This window comes from Eumetopias jubatus, unplaced genomic scaffold (genome assembly GCF_037043125.1).
Source record: "Eumetopias jubatus isolate StellerSeaLion01/CBP00866 unplaced genomic scaffold, mEumJub1_p1.0 scaffold_12, whole genome shotgun sequence".
Classification (NCBI taxonomy): Eukaryota; Metazoa; Chordata; class Mammalia; order Carnivora; family Otariidae; genus Eumetopias; species Eumetopias jubatus.
In genome coordinates this window covers 59,841,820-59,861,179 of record NW_028274818.1, presented here as the reverse complement: position 1 = coordinate 59,861,179, position 19,360 = coordinate 59,841,820, and the positions used below count along the sequence as shown (strand labels likewise).

At 37.0% G+C, this 19,360-nt stretch overlaps 1 protein-coding gene across 1 annotated transcript in view; it reads right to left on the bottom strand.

Annotated features, from left to right (window-relative positions):
- The window catches only part of FMN2 (formin 2), a 370,643-nt gene that overhangs the window by 64,717 nt on the left and 286,566 nt on the right, over window positions 1-19,360 (bottom strand). Inside the window, exon 12 of the mRNA XM_028111462.2 lies at window positions 14,855-14,906. Coding sequence (XP_027967263.1) covers window positions 14,855-14,906 — 52 coding nt within the window. The remainder of the gene's footprint in view (window positions 1-14,854; window positions 14,907-19,360) is intronic.

Here is a 19,360-nt window from a genome sequence, read left to right as displayed (position 1 = left end):
AGACCTGTAGTCTTTCTATTCATCTCCGGGTAGTTACTCAGAAAGATTCTGGAAAATATGCCTATTATGAACTAAACATTTCACTTTTCATTTTATCCATGCGCCAGAAGTCCATTCCTTGGATAAACACTTTACAAACTGACACTCTAAAAGTCACTAAACATGATAAAGTATGTGTGCATCATTTCAGGACTGATTAAATATTTTCTCTCCCATGACAAATGAACAGTTACATACTATATGAAATGATTGGAACCAACATTCCTTTTCTTTCTTTCCTTTACTTTGTCTCTATTTTGCACGAAAGATTAATTTTCCATTTCAACTCATTCGTTATGCAATCTTGGCTTTGGTAAAATACCACTCAAGCAATGTTACACGCAGAAATAGTATTTATTTTTTTAAACATGTGATTGAAAATTCTTTCACAAATGTGTTTTCTTCCCCTACTATTTCTCGCCTTTTATTACTGGTTGTTTCCAATTGCCTGTGTTATTATTTGTATTAAATGGGGGAGGGTGGAGAACTAGTGTATTCTATTTAAAAATTAAAAAAAAAAAAGACTGGTAGCATGAGGTACATTAAGCGTATGTTAAAACTATACAGTTATTCTTCATTACATCCCCATGCCAAAATAAAGCACATTGATTTGTTAGTTCTATAAGTACGATTATAATAATTGCTAATCTACTTAACAAATCTGTTGTCTCACTTATGATTAGATTAATTACATTTTACTCTTTCTCTTGTCTTTAGCTCCTGGGTGGGGGTGGGGACTTCCATTCTGAAACACATTTTAAAAACAGAACTTTACATAAAAATTTCAGTAGGATATATGTCCTGTTGAAAAATAGAAACATCTTTGAAACGAATGTTTTAATCTATAAGAAAAATCACAAGCTTCCTAGAAAAATGAAATAGTCCTTTTAAAATGAAGAAGTGGTACAAACAAATTATTTTGTTTTCCATTACCACATAAGGTACCCCAAGTTAATTATACCTTTCTCACCCTTTTTTCCTTTATCTGGAACATCATGTAAATTAACTGACAAAGGTAAGTTATCTAATGTAATAGTTATAATTCAAATCTTACTTTTAGTCATTTCCACCTGCTTTATTGATGCCAGAATAATAAATTTAGTGTAACTAAAGGAACTGATAGCTGAAACAAACTGTTTCTAAAATCTGCTTTTTTTCTATTCCAAAAGCCAGTTTCACCATAAAATATGTATTTTAGCAGTGGAATTTAATAAAAAAAAAAATCCTAAGAAAAATTTTAAGTTAGCCACAACTTACAAATAAGGATCTCTGAGTATCAGAAGCCAATTTTATAACTCCCACTCTCATTATTCTTTAAATAGAGATATAAAGGAATGGCCATTTATTAGACAAATCCAGAATCCCTACGTTCCCTCCTTGTGAGCTGAGACAGACACTGAGTAATTCTGTGGGAAAATAAAAACAACATATTTGGTCTGGTGATATTTTTCCACAATTGAAGAGAGCCGCTTATGTTAATTAAAAATAAAATAAAAGCAGAAGCTGAAATAAACACATACAGTGTGTATGCAGCCAACCTTAACAAGATTCTGCTGAAATCCATCTTGTAATACAATGATAGTTTGGCTTGCCCAGTGAAATCATCTGAAGATGAGAGTATGTTCATCCGATTTATATTTGGGTTTTGGGTAAGGTACAAGAATCATCTGCTCAGTTGTCTTACTTTCTGGGAGAATTGAAGAGTTCAGTCAAACTATTTTTTCAAAAGCTATATATTTTTGTTGATGTGAAATAGGAACACAGTCCCACTTCTCAGGTTAATAGCAAAAATGTATGAGTAAACAGACAAACTTGGCATATAAAACTATCATGCTAACAAACGGAACATGAAAAAAAGTTTGATTTGCTTTAAAAAAATATACTAACCTAAATATTCTTTTGAATATTTTTATTTTGTAAGGAAATCATAAGATGACCTAAAAAACCCATAATATTCCATTATAGAAAAAAAATTCTAATTAGTACCTAGATAAAAGTTCACTTATCCATTTTATTTATTTATTTTTATTTTTTTATCATGTTCAGTTAGCCAACATATAGTACATCATTAGTTTTTGATGTAGTGTTCAATGATTCATTAGTTGCATATAACACCAATAACTAGTATATAATTCCTTTCAAAGCATGCTGATTGAGTTTGTGTAGTTTACAAAACATTTTTATGAACACACTTTCCTAGTAAAGGTCTCTTACTAGCCTCACTTGAGGGAACTTGAGGAAACTTTGTATCTTGCAAAGAACAAGCAAGGTATTCTGTTCCTAGAAGATGGAAAGAAGGAGAGGTTATATGCCTTTTACACACAAGGAAGCTGAGGCCCAGGCACTTTCTGTGGTTTTTCCAACTGCAATTCTGAGGTAGAGCTCTCAGGGCCCTGTCTGCCACACTGGCTTGCTTTCTTTCGTAACAACCGTAGTGAGTGTGTGGAATGCTAAATTGCCTCAAAAACTTTGACAAACAGGAAAGTTCCATCACAATATGATCCTCAAGACACTTAGAGCCCAATTCAGCTATCACAATGACCTGTAAATGACTCTCAACTAGTCCTAAAAATGAAAGAACATAATTTGTCACTGATTGTCACTGGGCCTCTTGTGACAGGGTACAAAGTAAAACTAAAATGTCTTGTGTTGGGACGCCTGGGTGGCTCAGTCAGTTAAGCGTATGCTTTCGGCTCAGGTCATGATCTCGGGGTCCTGGGATTGAGTCCCGCATCGGGCTCCCTGCTCAGTGGGGAGTCTACTTCTCCCTCTGCCTGCTGCTCCCCCGGCTTGTGCTCTCTCTCTCTCTCTGACAAATAAATCTTAAAAAATAAATAAATAAAAATAAAGCATCTTGTGCTGTAACAGCATCGTTGAGATAAAAACAGAACCTTACAAAGAAATTCCTTTGATTAAGATGCTTTCAATATATTCATACAACCAAAACTTCCCTGTGTATTTGCTGCCTCAAAGTCAGGAAAGTGAAAAAGTTCAGCTTTGCTGGTACTTAAACATGCAGACCAAGTAGAATCAGTGTGTTTATATACCATCTTACCTTCAAAATGGATTGCAGCTGGCTTAATAATATGACACATAGAACATAATAATAACCCATAATAAACAGAAAATAAAGGAGGGACTAGAGACTGAGAAGCTATCTGCCCAAATACACATTCCTGGCTCAGCTCTCCTCTCCTTCAGGGTCTTGCCTAGGCAACTCCCAGAGATCAAACAGAGAGTAGAGAGTTGGCATTTTGTTTTAAATTTGGGGGGGTTTTGGAGGGGGTGATGGGAAGGTTAGGTAAAGGGGTTTCTGCACAAAGAAACACAAGCCCCAGAAACTGTAAAAGCCTGAGGCCTTGGGTTCCCAAGAAGTTTACACTGGTAGAGAGAACACTTGGTGATCTACTGCTAGGGGTGAGAATGGGATGGTTTACAAAAATGGCCAAGGAGGGAGAACCAAGACTCCAGAATCTGGGTTAAATCCACCAATCCCTCAGCTGCAGGGGAGGAACCAGCCGGCCTGGCTGAGTGAAACCCCTTCAGCACGTCAGGAAGAAACACTTCTGCCTGCTTGTATACACAGCTCTAGCTAAAGCAGTGAATTCAGCTGAGGCTGATGTACTTCCAGACTGCCAGGTGTGTGTGTGATTTTATTTTAAACCTACCTTCCTAAAAGCTGCCCTGGGTCAGAATAAATATTGTTCAGCAAATGATTGGTCAGAGGTTACACTGAAGCCCCTAGGGCCAGGGAGGCCTCTATCATTGGCTGATGGATCTGTACGCATCCTGGGGACTGTCGGCAAGTCTGCTCCACATCCTGGTCTCATGGCTCCTGAGTAGGTGCAGCCTTGTAAACTTACGCACAGCCCTCCCCACCCCTAGGGTGGGCTCTGATCCCAGGAGGATCCCTTCTTGGCTATCTCCTTCCCTGGTTCTTTCTGTTAAACTTCTGACTGCTTAACCATTTTGCTTGTTGCCCCTTACATCCTGGAGCTGTGCATGCCCTCTTAATTGCTTTACACTAAGACCACCATTGTTTCAACATTTAGGCATGGAATTCTCCTCTGTTCCAAATAAAGTCAGTCCTCTCAGACAGAGCTGCAGACCTCTGGGCAGGATCTCTGTGTCTCTGCACAAGAGCTAAAGTTAGAGGTGAGACAGTGGCCCACTTGTCCCAAAGTGAGACTTCTGCTCAACAAGCAGGAGCTGAGGTGGGTAGCCCCTAGTTTTCTTGGCTTGCACTTCTTGGTATATAAAGATCCCTCATTCTAATAGTCAGCTGGGGTGGAAAATTTGGGGCCCAATATTCTTGGTCTGCCACCCCAGGGGGAGAGCTTACATCTTGCAAATGGAGGCTGGGTTAAGGAAAGGAGCCCCTCCTCTCTACATATTTCGTTTAGGATAGAACTTCTGCAGTAAGCTGCAGCTGATGGGATGCAGTCTGCTGACCCAGGGTGAATGACAGACCGGGAGCCAGGGAGAGGGCACCTGCAGTTTCCATAAGATCGAACTAGAAAGAATGGGTTGTGGCTCCAATGCCACAGACTCCCACTGTTCTTGCCAAGATTAAGTAGATTGTCTTGAATGAATGATTCTCCATTTGCTGGATACCCTTAGAATATTCTCTAGAGATGTTAAATGATTGTTTTACATAATTTTCTCCAGTTAGATGTTCGTTTTTGGGGATGAGAGTCATTCTGGAAGTCAGTCTCCTAAGTTCTATGTATATAAATATAGGTAGATGATAGATAGATAGATAGAGAGAGAGAGAGATAGATAGATACAACTCATCTAATTATTTTGAATTGATCTCCACCCAACTTACAATCTAGGTATTGCTTCTCTTATTTCACAGATAAGGACAAAGATTCAAAAGTTATGGTAAATCCTTGAAGCCACAGTGTCAGCCCTTTGGAGCAAGTGCAGATATACAGATGTGATACCAAAATCTATGTTCCATGACCATGCAAGGCTGTCCAGTGTGTGACCCAATGGAGACAGTGAAGAACATGAATCAAACAAATAAATACATGGCCTGAATCTGAAATCTGTCTGTGGTTTCTATTATTACTACCAAATGTTTTCTAATCTCTAGTTAAGATAATAATGTGAATATAATATAGCAATTAACATCCACAAACTAAGCATCTGGCAAATATTCACTAACTTAATTCTTACTTCCAGAGTCGGTACTATTATCCTGGAGTTACAGTATTGGCCCAAAATCACAGAGCTAACACATGAAGAGCAGGATTTGAACTCCACGGCCATCAGACCAGGGTTACACTGCCTTCCTGAATAGAATTACTATTGATCGCTGATCTGGTCATGTATGATTGCTACAAACATGGAACAAAGATTTATTTCTTTGAGAAATGTTTCTTATGATTCATTATTCTTATTTTTATTTTTATTTTTTTTGAAGATTTACTTATCAATTTGAGAGAGATAGGGAGCAAGCAAGCAGGGGGAGGGGCAGAGGGAGAGAATCCTCAAGCAGACTCCCTGCTGAGCTTGGAGCCCAACACTGGGCTCAATCCCATGACCCATGAGATCGTGACCTGAGCTGAAACCAAGCACTGGACACTTAATGGACTGAGCCACCCAGGCACCCCTTTATTTTTATTTTTGAATTTCAGGATTGTTTAATTATAAAAGAAGGCTCTTTCACTAACAGTTTGGTCATTAGGCAGATTTTCTTTCATGTAACTAACTGAAATTTCTGTTTGTCATAATTTAAGGACTTTCTTTTTTTATTCCAGTATAGTTGATGTACAATGCTGTATTGGTTTCAGGTGTACAATATAGTGATTCAGCAATTCCTTACTCAGGGCTCATTGTGGTAAGTGTACTGTTAATCCCCTTCACATATTTCATCCATCTACTGACCCACGTCCTTCTGGAAACCATCTGTTTGTTTTCTATAGTTAAGGGTCTGTTTTTTGGTTAGTCTCTTTTTTCTTTGTTTCGTTTCATCATTCTACATATGAGTAAAATCTTATAGTATTTGTCTTTGACTGATATATTTCACTATGCGTTATACTCTCTAGATACATCCATGTTGTTGCAAATGGCAAGATTTCATTCTTTCTTATGGTTGAGTAATATTCTATTGTATATATACCATATCTTCTTTATTCATCTATCAATGGACATGTTGGCTGTTTCCATAATGTGGCTATTATAAATAATGCTGCAATAGACATAAGGGTGCATATATCTTTTCAAATTAGTATTTTCATATTCTTTGGGTAATTACCCAGAAGTGGAATTATTGGATCATATAGTAATTAAATTTTTATTTGTTTGATGAACCTCCCTAGTAGTTGCACCAGTTAGCATTCCCACCAACAGTGCATGAGGGTTCCTTTTTTCTCAGTATCCTTACCAACATTTGTTTGTTGTGTTTTTTATTTTGGCCACTGTGACAATTGTAAAGTGATATCTCACTGTAGTTTGGATTTGCATTTCTTTGATGATAAGTGATGTTGAGCATCTTTTCACATGTCTGTTGGCCATCTGGATGTCTTCTTTGGAGAAATGTATGTTGAGGTCTTCTGTTCATTTTTAATTGGATTATTTTATGATTGTGTGGGTTGAGTTGTAGGACTTTTTTTAAGATTTTATATATTTACTTGAGATAGAGAGAGCATGAGTGGGGGGGCAGTAGGGATGGAGGGAGAGTGAGAAGCAGACCCCCCCACTGGGCAGGGAGCCAGATGTGGGGCTCAATTCCAGAACCCTGAGATCATGACCTGAACTGAAGGCTTAACCAACTGAGCCACCTAGGCACTGCATATGAGTTCTTTATATGTTTTGATACTAACCCTTTATTGGATAGGTCATTTGCAAATATTTTCTCCCATTCATTAGGTTGTCTTTTAGTTTTGTTGAATCTTTCCTTTGCTGGGCAGGTTTTTATTTTGATGTAGTCTCAATAATTTTTATTTGCTTTTAACTCCTTTGCCTCAGGGGACATATCTAGAAAAATGTTGCTGTGGCTAATGTCAGAAAATTACTGCCTGTGTTCTCTTCTAGGATTTTTATGGTTTCAGGTCTCACACTGAGGTTCATAATCCATTTTGAGCTTATTTTTGTATATGGGGTAAGAAAGTGCTCCAGTTCCATTCTTTTCCACGTAGCTTTCCAGTTCTCCAAACACCCATTTGCTGAAGAGATTGCGTTTTTCCCATTACATAATCTTGACTCCTTTGTCAAAGATTAATTGACCATATAGTCATGGGCTTATTTCTGGGCTCTCTTTTCTGTTCCATTCATCTATGTGTCTATTTTTGTGCCAGTACCATACTGCTTTGATTTCTACAGCTTTGTGATATATCTCGAAATCTAGGATTGTGATACCTCCAGTTTGTTCTTTTTCAAGACTGCTTTGGCTATTCATGGTCTTTTGGCATTCCACAAAAATTTTAGGATTATTTGTTCTCATTCTATGAAAAATTCTGTTAGTATTTTGATAGACATCGCATTAAATCTGTACATTGCTCTGGGTGGTATAGATATTTTAGCAATATTTGTTCTTCCAATCCATGAGCATGGGATATCCTTATATTTGTTTCTGTTGTCTTTAATTTCTCTCATCAATGTTTCATAGTTTTCAGAGTACAGGATTTCACCTCCTTGATTAAGTTTATTCCTAGGTATTTTATTATTTTGGGTGCAATTGCAAATGGGATTGTTTTCTTAATTTCTCTTTCTGCTGCTTTGTTATTAGTGTATAGAAATGAAACAGATTTCTGTACATTGATTTTGTGTCCTGCAACGTTACTGAATTCATTTATCAATTTTAGTATTAGACTCCAGTGGTGGAGCCTTTCAGGTTTTCTACATACAGTACCATGTCACTGCAAATAGTGAAAGCTTTATTTCTTCCTTACTGATTCAGATCACTTTTATTAATTTTTCTTGACTTATCTCTGTGGCTAGAACCTCCAGTATTATGTTGAATAAAAGTGGTAAGGGTGAACATCCTTGTTTTGTTCCTGATCTTAGGGGAAAAGCTCTTAGTTTTTCACCATTGAGTATGATGTTTGCTGTGGGTTTTTCATTAATGGCCTTTATTATTCTGAGGAATGTTCCTTCTAAACCTACTTTGTGGAGGGTCTTATCATGATTTGGATGTTGTACTTTGTCAAATGTTCTTTCTGAGTCTATTGAAAAGATCATATGCTTTTTATACTTTCTCTTGTTGATATGATGTATCATGTTGATTGATTTGTGAATATTGAACCACTCTTGTACCCCAGCAATAAATCCCACTTGATTGTGAATGATTTTTAAACATATTATGAGATTCAATTTGCTGAAACTTTGTTCCGGATTTTTGCATCTATGTTCATCAGAGATACTGGCCTGTCTCTTTTTTCTGTAATGTCTTTATGTGGTTTTGGTATCAGGGTAATGCTGGCCTCATAGAGTGAATTTGAAAGCTTTTCTTCCTCTTCAATTTTTGGAATAGTTTGAGAACAGGTATTAACTCTTCTTTAAATGTTCAGTAGAATTTGCCTGTGATGCCATCTGGTCCTGGACTTTTGTTTGTTGGGAGTTATTTGATTACTGATTCAATTTCATGCCTAGTAATCAGTCTGTTCAGATTTTCTGTTTTTTCCTGGTTCAGTTTGGTTATATATGTTTCTAGCAATTTATCCATTTCTTCTAGGTTGTCCAATTTGTTGGCATATCATTTTTCATAATATTCTCTTAAAATCCTTTGTATTTCTGTGGTGCCGGTTGTTATTTCTCCTCTTTCATTTCTGATTTTGTTGTTTTGAATCTTCTCCCTCTCTCTCTCTCTCGTTGATGAGTCTAACTAAAGGTTTATAAATTTTGTTTATCTTTTCAAAGAGAGCTCCTGGTTTCATTGAACTGTTCTATTATTTTGTTTTTACTTTCTAGGTAATATATTTCTAATCTTTATTATTTCCTTCCTTCTACTGGTTTGGAGTTTTGTTTGTTCTTTTTTCTATCTTCTTTAGGTGTAAGGTTAGGTTTTTTATTTGAGATTTTTCTTGCTTTTTGAGTTAGGCCTGTCTTGCTCTAAACTTCCCTCTTAGAATAGCTTTTGCTACATCCTAAAGATTTTGTACTGTTGTGTTTTCTTTTCTTTTTTTTAAAGATTTTATTTATTTATTTGTCAGAGAGAGAGCACACAAGCAGAGGGAGCAGCAGGGAGAGGGGGAAGCAGACTCCCTGCTGAGCAAGGAGCCCGATGCAGGACTCGATCCCAGGACTCTGGGATCATGATCTGATCCAAAGGCAGATGCTTAACCGAATGGAGCCACCCAGGCGTCCCTGTACTGTTGTGTTTTCATGTATTTTTTATTTCTTCTTTTATTTCCTGGTTGACCCATTCATTGTTTAGTAGCACATTATTTAACCTCCATGTATTTGTGGTTTTTCCAGAATTTTTCTTGTGGTTGATTTCTACTTTCATAGCATTGTAGTCAGAAAATATGCCTGGTATGACTTTGATGTTTTTGAATTTGTTGAGACTTGTTTTGTGGCCTAATATGTGATCTGTTCTGGAGAATGTTCCATGTGCACTTGAAAACAATATGTATTCTGCTGTTTTAGGATGGAATATTCTGAATATACCTGTTAGACCCTTCTGGTCCAATATGTCATTCAAAGCTATTACTGTTTCCTCGTTGATTTTCTATTTGAATGATCTGTCCATTGCTGTGAGTGGATGTTATGTCCCCTACTACTATTGTTATTACTATCAATTATTTCCTTTATGTTTGTTATTGGCTGCTTTACATATTTGGGTGCTCCCGTGTTGGGTGCATACTTACAATTGTTACATTTTCTTGTTGGAGTTTCCATTTATTATTACATAGTGTCCTTTTTTCTCTCCTGTTAACAGTCTTTGTTTTAAAGTTTATTTTGTCCAGTAGAAGTATTGCTACCCTGGCTGTCTTTTCACTTCCATTTGCATGATACAGGCTTTTCTATCCCTTCACTTTCTTTCTTTTTTTTTTTAGTGTTCCATGATTCATTGTTTGCATATAACACCCAATGCTCCATGCAGAACATGCCCTCCTTAATACCCATCACCAGGCTAACCCATCCCCCACCCCCTCCCCTCTAGAATGCTCAGTTTGTTTTTCAGAGTCCATAGTCTCTCATGGTTCGTCTCCCCCTCCGATTTCCCCCCCTTCCTTCTTCCCCTCCTGCTATCTTCTTCTTCTTCTTCTTCTTCTTTTTTTTTAACATATAATGTATTATTTCTTTCAGAGGTACAGGTCTGTGATTCAACAGTCTTACACAATTCACAGCGCTCACCATAGCACATACCCTTCCCAATGTCTATTGGGACCCCATCCCTCCCAACCCCCACTACTCTAGCAACCCTCAGTTTCTTTCCTGAGATTAAGAATTCCTCATATAGGGCGCCTGGGTGGCTCAGTTGGTTAAGCGACTGCCTTCGGCTCAGGTCATGATCCTGGAGTCCCTGGATCGAGTCCCGCATCGGGTTCCCTGCTCAGGAGGGAGTCTGCTTCTCTCTCTGACCCTCCCCCCATCTCATGTGCTTTCTCTCTCTCTCTCATTCTCTCTCTCTCAAATAAATAAATAAAATCTTAAAAAAAAAAAGAATTCCTCATATACCCCTTCACTTTCAATCTGTATGTGTCTTTAGGTCTGAAATGAGTCTCTTGCAGGCAGCATAGAGATGGGTCTTGCTTTGCCATCCATTCTGTCATCCTCTGCCTTTTGATTGGAGCATCAGTCCATTTACATTCAGAGTAATTGTTGATAGATATGTACTTATTGCCATTTTGTTACTTGTTTTTATGTTTTTTGTAGTTCTTCTCTGCTCCTTTCTTCTCTTGCTTTCTTCTCTCATGGTTTGCTGGTTTTCTTTAGTGAAATCCTTGGATTCCTTTCTACTTTTTTTGCATATTTATTACTGGTTTTTCATTTGCGGTCACCATTAGGTTTGTATATAACACCTTTTGCATATAGCAGTCTATATTAACTTGTTGGTCCCTTAAGTTTGGGTCCATTCTTTACTCTTAACCCCCTCACATTTTAGGTATATGGTGTCATACTTTACATCCTCTTATTTTGTTAATACCTTGATTGACATTTACAGATATACTTATTTTTACTGCTTTTTTGTTTCCTGCATTTGTTACTCCTCTCTATGGTCTTTCCTTTTTACTCAAAGAGTCCTCTTTAACATTTCTTGTAGGGCTGGTTTAGTGGTCATGAATTTTTTTTTTTTTTTTGACATTAAGAGGATGTGTATTTATTTACAAACATATAGTAGGAAAAAAGATCTAAGTCACTAGATGTAAGGACGCAGGTTCTCTTTTTTTTATTGCTGCTTTTTTTTTTACTCTGAAATATAGTTGACATAATATTATGTTAGTTTCAGGTGTACAACATAGGGATTCAACAGTTATATACATTACAAAATGCTCACCACAATCAATGTAGTCACCATCTGTCACCATACATTATTACAATATTATTGACTATATTCCCTTATGCTCTGCCTATCATCACCATGATTTATTTACTTTATAACTGGAAGTTTGTGCCTCTTAATTCCCTTTAGTGGTCATGAATTTAACTTTTTTTTTTTTTTTTTTTTTGGTCAGGGAAGCTCTTTATCTTTCTTTCTATTCTTAATGATAGCCTTGCTGCATAGAGTATTCTTGGCTGCACATTTCTTTCTTTGAATATATCATGCCACTCCTTTCTTGCCTGCAAAATTTCTACTAAAAAACAACAAAAAAAAAAACAAACAATGCTGAATGCCTTATGTGGTTTCCCTTGTATGTAGCTGTTTTCTTTTGCTGCTTTAAAAATTCTCTATCACTACTTTTTGCCATTTTATTTGCTGTGTCTTGGTGTGGACCTCTTTGGGTTGACTTTGTTGGGGGATCTCTGTGCATCCTGGATCTGGATTTCTGTTTCCTTTCCCAGATTCAGGAAGTTTTCAGCTATTATTTCTTCAAACAAATTTTCTGCCCCTTTTTCTCTCTCTTCTCCTTCTGGGATCCCTATAATGAGAATGTTATTATATTTGATGGTATCACTGAGGTCCCTTAGTCTATTTTCATTTTTTATTATTTCTTTTCTCTCTCCTCTTCAGCTTGATTATTTTCCATTACTCTGTCATCCATGTCATTGATCGGTTCTGCTTCCTCTAGCCTACTATTTATTCCTTCTAGTGTATTTTTAATTTCACTTACTGAGTTCTTCATCTCTGATTTGTTCTTTTTTATGTTTTCTATCTCTTTGTTAAGAGTGTTAAGAGTCTCACTGAGGTCCTCCACTCTTTCTTCAAGTCCAGTGACTATCTTTATGACCATTACTTTAAATTCTCTATCAGGCATATTACTTATCTCTGTTCTGTATAGCTCTTTTGCTGTGATTTTGTCCTGTTCTTTCACTCAGGACTTACTCCTCTGTCTCCTCATTTTGTCTAACTCTGTGCCTGTTTCTACATGCTAGAAAGGTCAGTTACATCTTCTGCTCTTGACAGGTCTTATAAAGAAGAGGTCCTGTAGCGTCCTGAAGTGAAATATCCTCTGTGTACCAGAACCTGATCCTTCAGGGGTATCTCCTATGTGTGCTGCATGCACACTTCTGTTGTGGCTGAGCCATTTTTGTCTTTAGTCCAGTTCTCTGCAATGGTTCTCTTTGCTTGTTGTGGGCAAGGTTTGGTCCCTGTGGTGTTAGTGGGTCAGTCTAGGGCCATGTTGGGCTTAAGTTGAGTCTTATCAAGTGTCTGTCAGATTTGCAGTAGCACTGAACTTCAGGACACAGTGAAAATGGGGAGAGAGGTGTCAGCAAGGTCCACTTAGGCAGGAGGGGACCTGCAGCTCCTGGGGAATGAAGCAGGCAAGGTTGGAGGGGGTGTACACGCAGAAGCATGCATGGGCAGGATGCTCAGTGTTAGCCAGGTTTGCATGGATCTACTGTGGAGGGGAACCTGGAGCTGAGGCCTGGCTGGATGGAGTGTGTCCACAGAATGCTAGGGCTGGGCATGCTCTTATCAGGTTAGGTAGCAGGTATCGTGTAATGCAGGCTCCCAAAGTTGTCATGGGTCTAGGCTATGGGTTGGGGGAGTGAAATGGTGCTCACCAGTTCCTTTGTTCCTGAAGAAATCTCCCAAGGATCCCTGCTCCCTCCAGCATATACTCTGACATTAGTAAACAAATCTCCCTCCCATATACTGCAGGAGTTTTTCAAACTGCTGCTTCTCTGCTGTATCTCAATAGGGCTTTTGGTTTTGCTGTCTCTTTAAGGGCGGGGATTCAATTTCCTCTCTGTTTGCCCTACTGGCTCTTGCAGGACCCTGATGATTTTTGATGTTCCAAGGTTTAAGCCCTGCTGATTTTAAGACCTCTTGAAATTCGGCCCCTCTGGTTTTCAAAGCCAGATCTTATGGGGATTCGTCTTTCCCATGTAGGATCTTTGGTGTGAGAATCTGTTTCTCTCCCCTTTCCATGCCTATGCCAGCAGGGTCTCGCCCTCCTGTGGATGGTCCCATGGGTCTCCCTAGCTCCCAACTGTGTTTCCACACTTCCTACTCTCTTCAGTGTGGCCTCTTCTCTTCTCTACATTTAGTTATCAAGAGTCTGTCCTGCCAATCTTTGGGTCATTTTCTGATTTATTTACACTGATGTGGCTGTTATCTAGTTGTTTCCATGGGACCAGATGAGCTTAGGGTCCTCCTACTCTGCCATCTTCCCCGGAAGCTGTTGGTCTTCACCCGTTTTTGCTTTTCATTGAAACTGAATAATTCTCTTTACCAATTTGTCTAGCACAATATGTCATAGTAAATAAACAACTAAAAACATGGTATCTGTTCACAGAATATACAGGATCTTGCCTAATAAAGTAATGGTAAAGAACTTCTTTAATCAGAATTCTCCTTCAAGAGTAATCAGATTTCTTTAGAGAGTGTGGTGGTTAATTTGATATGTCAGCTTGGCTAGGTATGGCAACCAGTTTTGTGTCAAACATCAATGTAGATGTTGTGAAAATATTTTTAAGATGTGTTTCATATTTAAATCAGTAGACTTTGAAGAAAGCACATTACCCTCCATAATGTAGATGGGCCTCATCCAAGCAGTTGAGGGTCTTAAAAAAAAAAGACTGTGGTTACCCTAATAGGAAGAAATTCTGGAATTCTGTCTTTAGAATGCTTTCAGACTCAAGATTGTTCACATTAACTCCTTTTAGGACTTTCCAGCCCGCTATATGCCAATTCCCTAATCTCTCTCAGTCTCTCTGTAAACACACACACACACACACACACACACACACGTACATCCTATTGGTTCTGTTTTCTGGAGAACACTGACTAATACAGAGAGAAAGGAGAAAACTTGAGGCAGAGAAACCAAGAGATTTGTGAGATACTCTTCTATGCTCACTCACTCATGACTGCAAATCTCCATTCTGAAAGCAAAAGTTTATGCAACAGAAGCTCCTGGCTTCCTACTTAAACTCAATAGTTCCCTATAACCAAACTCTTCACCCTTCTTTCTTGAAATAGGTTCCTGCTATCTTCCCTTCTCTTGTACTTCCACAGTCCTAAATCTCATCCAAAAAAGAAGGTACTAAGGTATTCACAATAATTTGGTACATCATCCAGAGTCATAAAAATAAAATTCAGAAATTCAATATATTAAAGTAAACTATTATTTTCTTTTTCTTTTATGCTTGAAAATAAAAACTGAGCTAATATTTGGGTCCTTGAGATATACTAATAAGTACTTTATAAACCTATTCTGAGAATAAATTTTTATATTAAAGGAAAGTAATTTCTCACCATTTATGAGTCTCTGACAGTGAGTTTTCCTCTGCCTCTTGATCAATTTTAGCTGAAAATACAAAAAAAGAAAAAGAAATGAGATACATGATAGTTATACTATCTTAAGCAAAATATGATCCAAATAATGATATATATTTTTATTCATTATTAATTCTAATGCATTCCAGAGTTTATTTTAAATCTATAAATAAATATGATTAAACAGATTATAGTTCATTTTCATTAAGTTAATAATAGGTACCAACACACATAAGATATATAATGAATTACAAATTTAAAATTCTAAGTAATTTTTTTCTGAGTAATTTCTTTAAGTCATTAACCTGAGAAAACAAAACAGTAGTTAATTTAATATTCACAGCAAATGTGTTTGTCAAGGATTTAAATGCTAATAACTAGTTAAAAATAATTCTCTCAAGCAAAGGTACAGAAACTAAGTCAAGAAACTCAATAGAAATGGTATGTGACCTTGACCAGTGCTCTCTGCACCAGACCACAAATGAACAGATCCAAAGGTTATTTCTACAGAGGTACAAGACACTAACATTTTCTACTAATTAAAAGTAGGGAGGAAATAGTATACTCATTTATTTGCTATCATTTTATTTATTTATTTATTTATTTATTCTATTATGTTATGTTAATCACCATACATCATTAGTTTTTGATGTAGTGATCCATGATTCATTGTTTGTGTATAACACCCAGTGCTCCATGCAGAACATGCCCTCCTTAATACCCATCACCAGGCTAACCCGTCCCTCCACCCCCTCCCCTCTAGAGCCCTCAGTTTGTTTCTCAGAGTCCATAGTCTCTCATGGTTCGTCTCCCCCTCCGATTTCCCCCCTTCGTTTTTCCCTTCCTGCTATCTTCTTCTTCTTTTTTTTTTTTTTTTAATATATAATGTATTATTTGTTTCAGAGGTACAGGTCTGTGATTCAAAAGTCTTACACAATTCACAGTGCTCACCATGGCACATACCCTCTCCAACGTCCATCACCCAGCCACCCCATCCCTTCCACCCCCCACCACTCCAGCAACCCTCAGTTTGTTTCCTGAGATTAAGAATTCCTCATATCAGTGAGGTCATACGATACTTGTCTTTCTCTGATTGACTTATTTCGCTCAGCATAATACCCTCCAGTTCTAGCCACGTCATTTTTGTTTAAAAATAAATGGTAGCCTGACACAAACTCAAAGATTAAATTTGAGAAAGCCATTATATCACTATTTGAAATGATTTAAAATAACATAAGAACTCCATCACATAAAATAGGTGTGGCAGTGACTTTTACATTTTTTGACCAGCAAGCATTCTAGGAATTTATGTATTACTCGACACACACAAACACACACACACACACACGTAACTGACACAAAAGTTTCAAAAATACTCTTACTTCATGCAATGCTCTCTCATATTTTTAGTCAATTCTATTAGATTTCAAAGTGTATTTGTGACCTACTAAATTGATTTCATGTTTCACCATTGCTTTGTCACACACACTTTGAAAATCACTGAGCAACAGGACAAAAAGTTAAAAAAAACTCAAAGAAAACCTAGAACTCGTAAAAGAAGAAGTTGCCTTTTTATAATCACTCTCTTTTAGGTCACACTTGTGACCATTTGGAGAAATGAAGAGACAAAGTGGAGTAGGGCAAGTTGATTATAAAAAATTGGAACTGTGCATGAAATCAAACCCATGGTCATTTGAGAATTGTCAAAGTGTCTCTATCACTACTTAAAACACAATAGTCCAGCTTGGGCTGGTTAATGTTTTACAACCTCAAGATAGTGTTTGTTCAAAGTCTGTATAGTATCTGCAAAGCCATAATCGAGGGTCACACTGCCACTCTTGGCCAGGACTGTCGAATTTAGCAGGGATCCTTTGAGCTGGGAGCAGAGAGTGCTGTTTTACCCTTTCCATTTTTGTACTTTAGATTGTTCACAAGAACTTACAGGTCAATTGTTAGCCATATTAAAAAACAGAATAAATGCTCCATGATTTTACTTTGGAAAGGCTCCAACATGAACATATTGTCTTATAAATCTGCTCTGGGTTGCCTGGCTTGATAATGGTTTGCTTCAAGAAGCAATTCTAGAACTATACAAAGTGTGTTTAAGGGAAAACAATGAAGCACCACAATGCATGCCATTTTCAAGAAGGACATTCTTCCAACTGGCCTCACGTGTATATTTTTTTCCTTTTTTAAAATACAGAGATTAAGACTGAGATCGGAAGAAAATTTCTGGATTACATTAGAAGAATCAAGTAAATGATTTACGAAATTTAAAACGCACTAGAATGAGATGCTAGAGATCTGTGTTCTGTTCCTGATTCTGCCACTAAAATTAGCTATGTAATTTTAGGCAAATAATCTGTTAACGTGTATAAACTATTTAGCATAGTGCCTCCAATAATTAGCAGAGACTAAATAAATGTTCTTTGAAAATGTTAAACTTTAAGCTCTTGAAATTTATAAAGTGATATAATATATAATTATCTTTAATTGAATACATCACCTGCTATTTTATTATGTTTCAATTTATATGCAGATAAAGAAAGCACATACTTACAGGCTTCTCAAAAAGTGGAAGCCCCTAAATTGTGGTGAGTGGAATGAAGTGAGTTTCATATGTTCATAATGATTCCTTTTGATGTGTACTAAAACAGCTTTTGCTTCACTGCATGAGCAAGTTTGGCTGAAAAAAACATTCTAATCCAATGTGGCAAAAGACTGGATCTTACCAAGGGAACTAAACATAAAAACAGACCCTCTTCCCCAACCTAATAGCCATATTACAATCATAAAACCAAACTGGGATAGCAGAGAATACTTAAAAATGCTCTATTATCCATTATTTTTACATGATTTTGAAGCTAAGAGGATTTGTGTATTCAGAGTGTAATCAGCTTTGATAAACAGTCAAATGAGAGATCAAAGCAAGTGCATTAGAGTACACATTTCAACTCTTGATGTAGAGTCAACAATTCAATGAACTAGACAGATTTTCCTTTGTATGGCAATCTTAGAAACAAAAACTTTCTGAAAAGTTGGGGTGCAATTCAGTTTTCTGGGAACACTGAAATACCATTTTCCAACATGCTGCTTGTATAAACACTCCATCAACATTTTGCTGTCATGATTCTTTTAAACACACTTATTATGTTAACTTAGTGACAAATGCAGGATTTGGTTTCTTTAGTTAATGAGGATGAACTCTACCAAAGTAAAATAAAATGTAATTAAGTTAGTGAAAAGTAAGATATCTTTTAGAAACAAAATAAGAATAACACTGCCACTCCTTTAGGGAGTATTCAAGCTAGCCACATGTAGAGACCAAAATCTTAGACTGTATTTTTTAGTCTGAGTAAAGGCTTCTGAAAGGCTGTGGCCATCTGTGTTATACACACAGCTTTTCAAGTAAAAGCTGAAGGTGACATGGCAATAAGATTATTTTCTATAAACCATGTCAACATCTTACTGCTAATTCTTTTATTCCCTGACCTACTTTTTCAAAAATATAAATATTGTTCTCAGGTCATTTCTAATGGCACAGAGGACTTTGCAACTAGTTCTGAATGCTGGTGTTACTTTTAGCAGCAGTTTCCTAACTGTCAATAAACTATTATAATAAAGTACGCAAAATTTGCTAGGTAAGACATATAAAAGGTTCCACTTTTCTATTTAAAGTAAGATGAATTTTCCCATTCTTTATAGTACATAGCTCATTTCTTTTTTGACCCATCAAATGAGGATGGTGGACTTCTAGTCGTTCATGATAACGGTAACTAGAGAAAAGTTTTAAAAAGCATTTGAAATAGACAAATAGGTCCGAGGTTTGGTGTGGAGTGATCTTCATGTTGTCATCCGATCATCCAAGGCTCCCTACCCCCAGCTGCCCAGGGAGTCTGGACTACCTCTGACAGAGAAATTGTTGTGAATCCTAATGGACACCACTGTCCAAGGGCCTCCCTGGCCTCAGATCTCTGGGAACTGATTCTACCGCATCACATATGAAAAAGCTACACTTCCTCGTCAAGGTTCTTACCGCTCAAACTCTTGTTTTCAGATCCCATCAGGGTCAGTGTTTGGGATTAGAACGTGAAACTCAGTTAGGCAGACCTATGTATAAATTCTAGATCAGCCACGAAGTTGTGTTAGATTTTTATAACCTTACTAATCACGTTGATTTAATAACTTTTCTTTATCATTAAAACAGGGTAATAATTTCTTTTTCAATGAGTTTCCTAATTAAATAAGGTATAGCATAGGTAGTAATTGTTCTGTCTTTCTTTTCCTCTCCACATCACCATGACTATAAAAAGGGACTGGGATATGTTACTTTCAAAAATGCAAAAATTTCTCCATTGTAGGATCACCAAACACTTCTTCTTAATGCTTCTACAGATAGAACCCAGATTCAGAATGAGACTTATATATTGTTAAAATAAGAGTACCTCCTTATAACAACATAAAGAAGTTATGGGCCAAGAAATA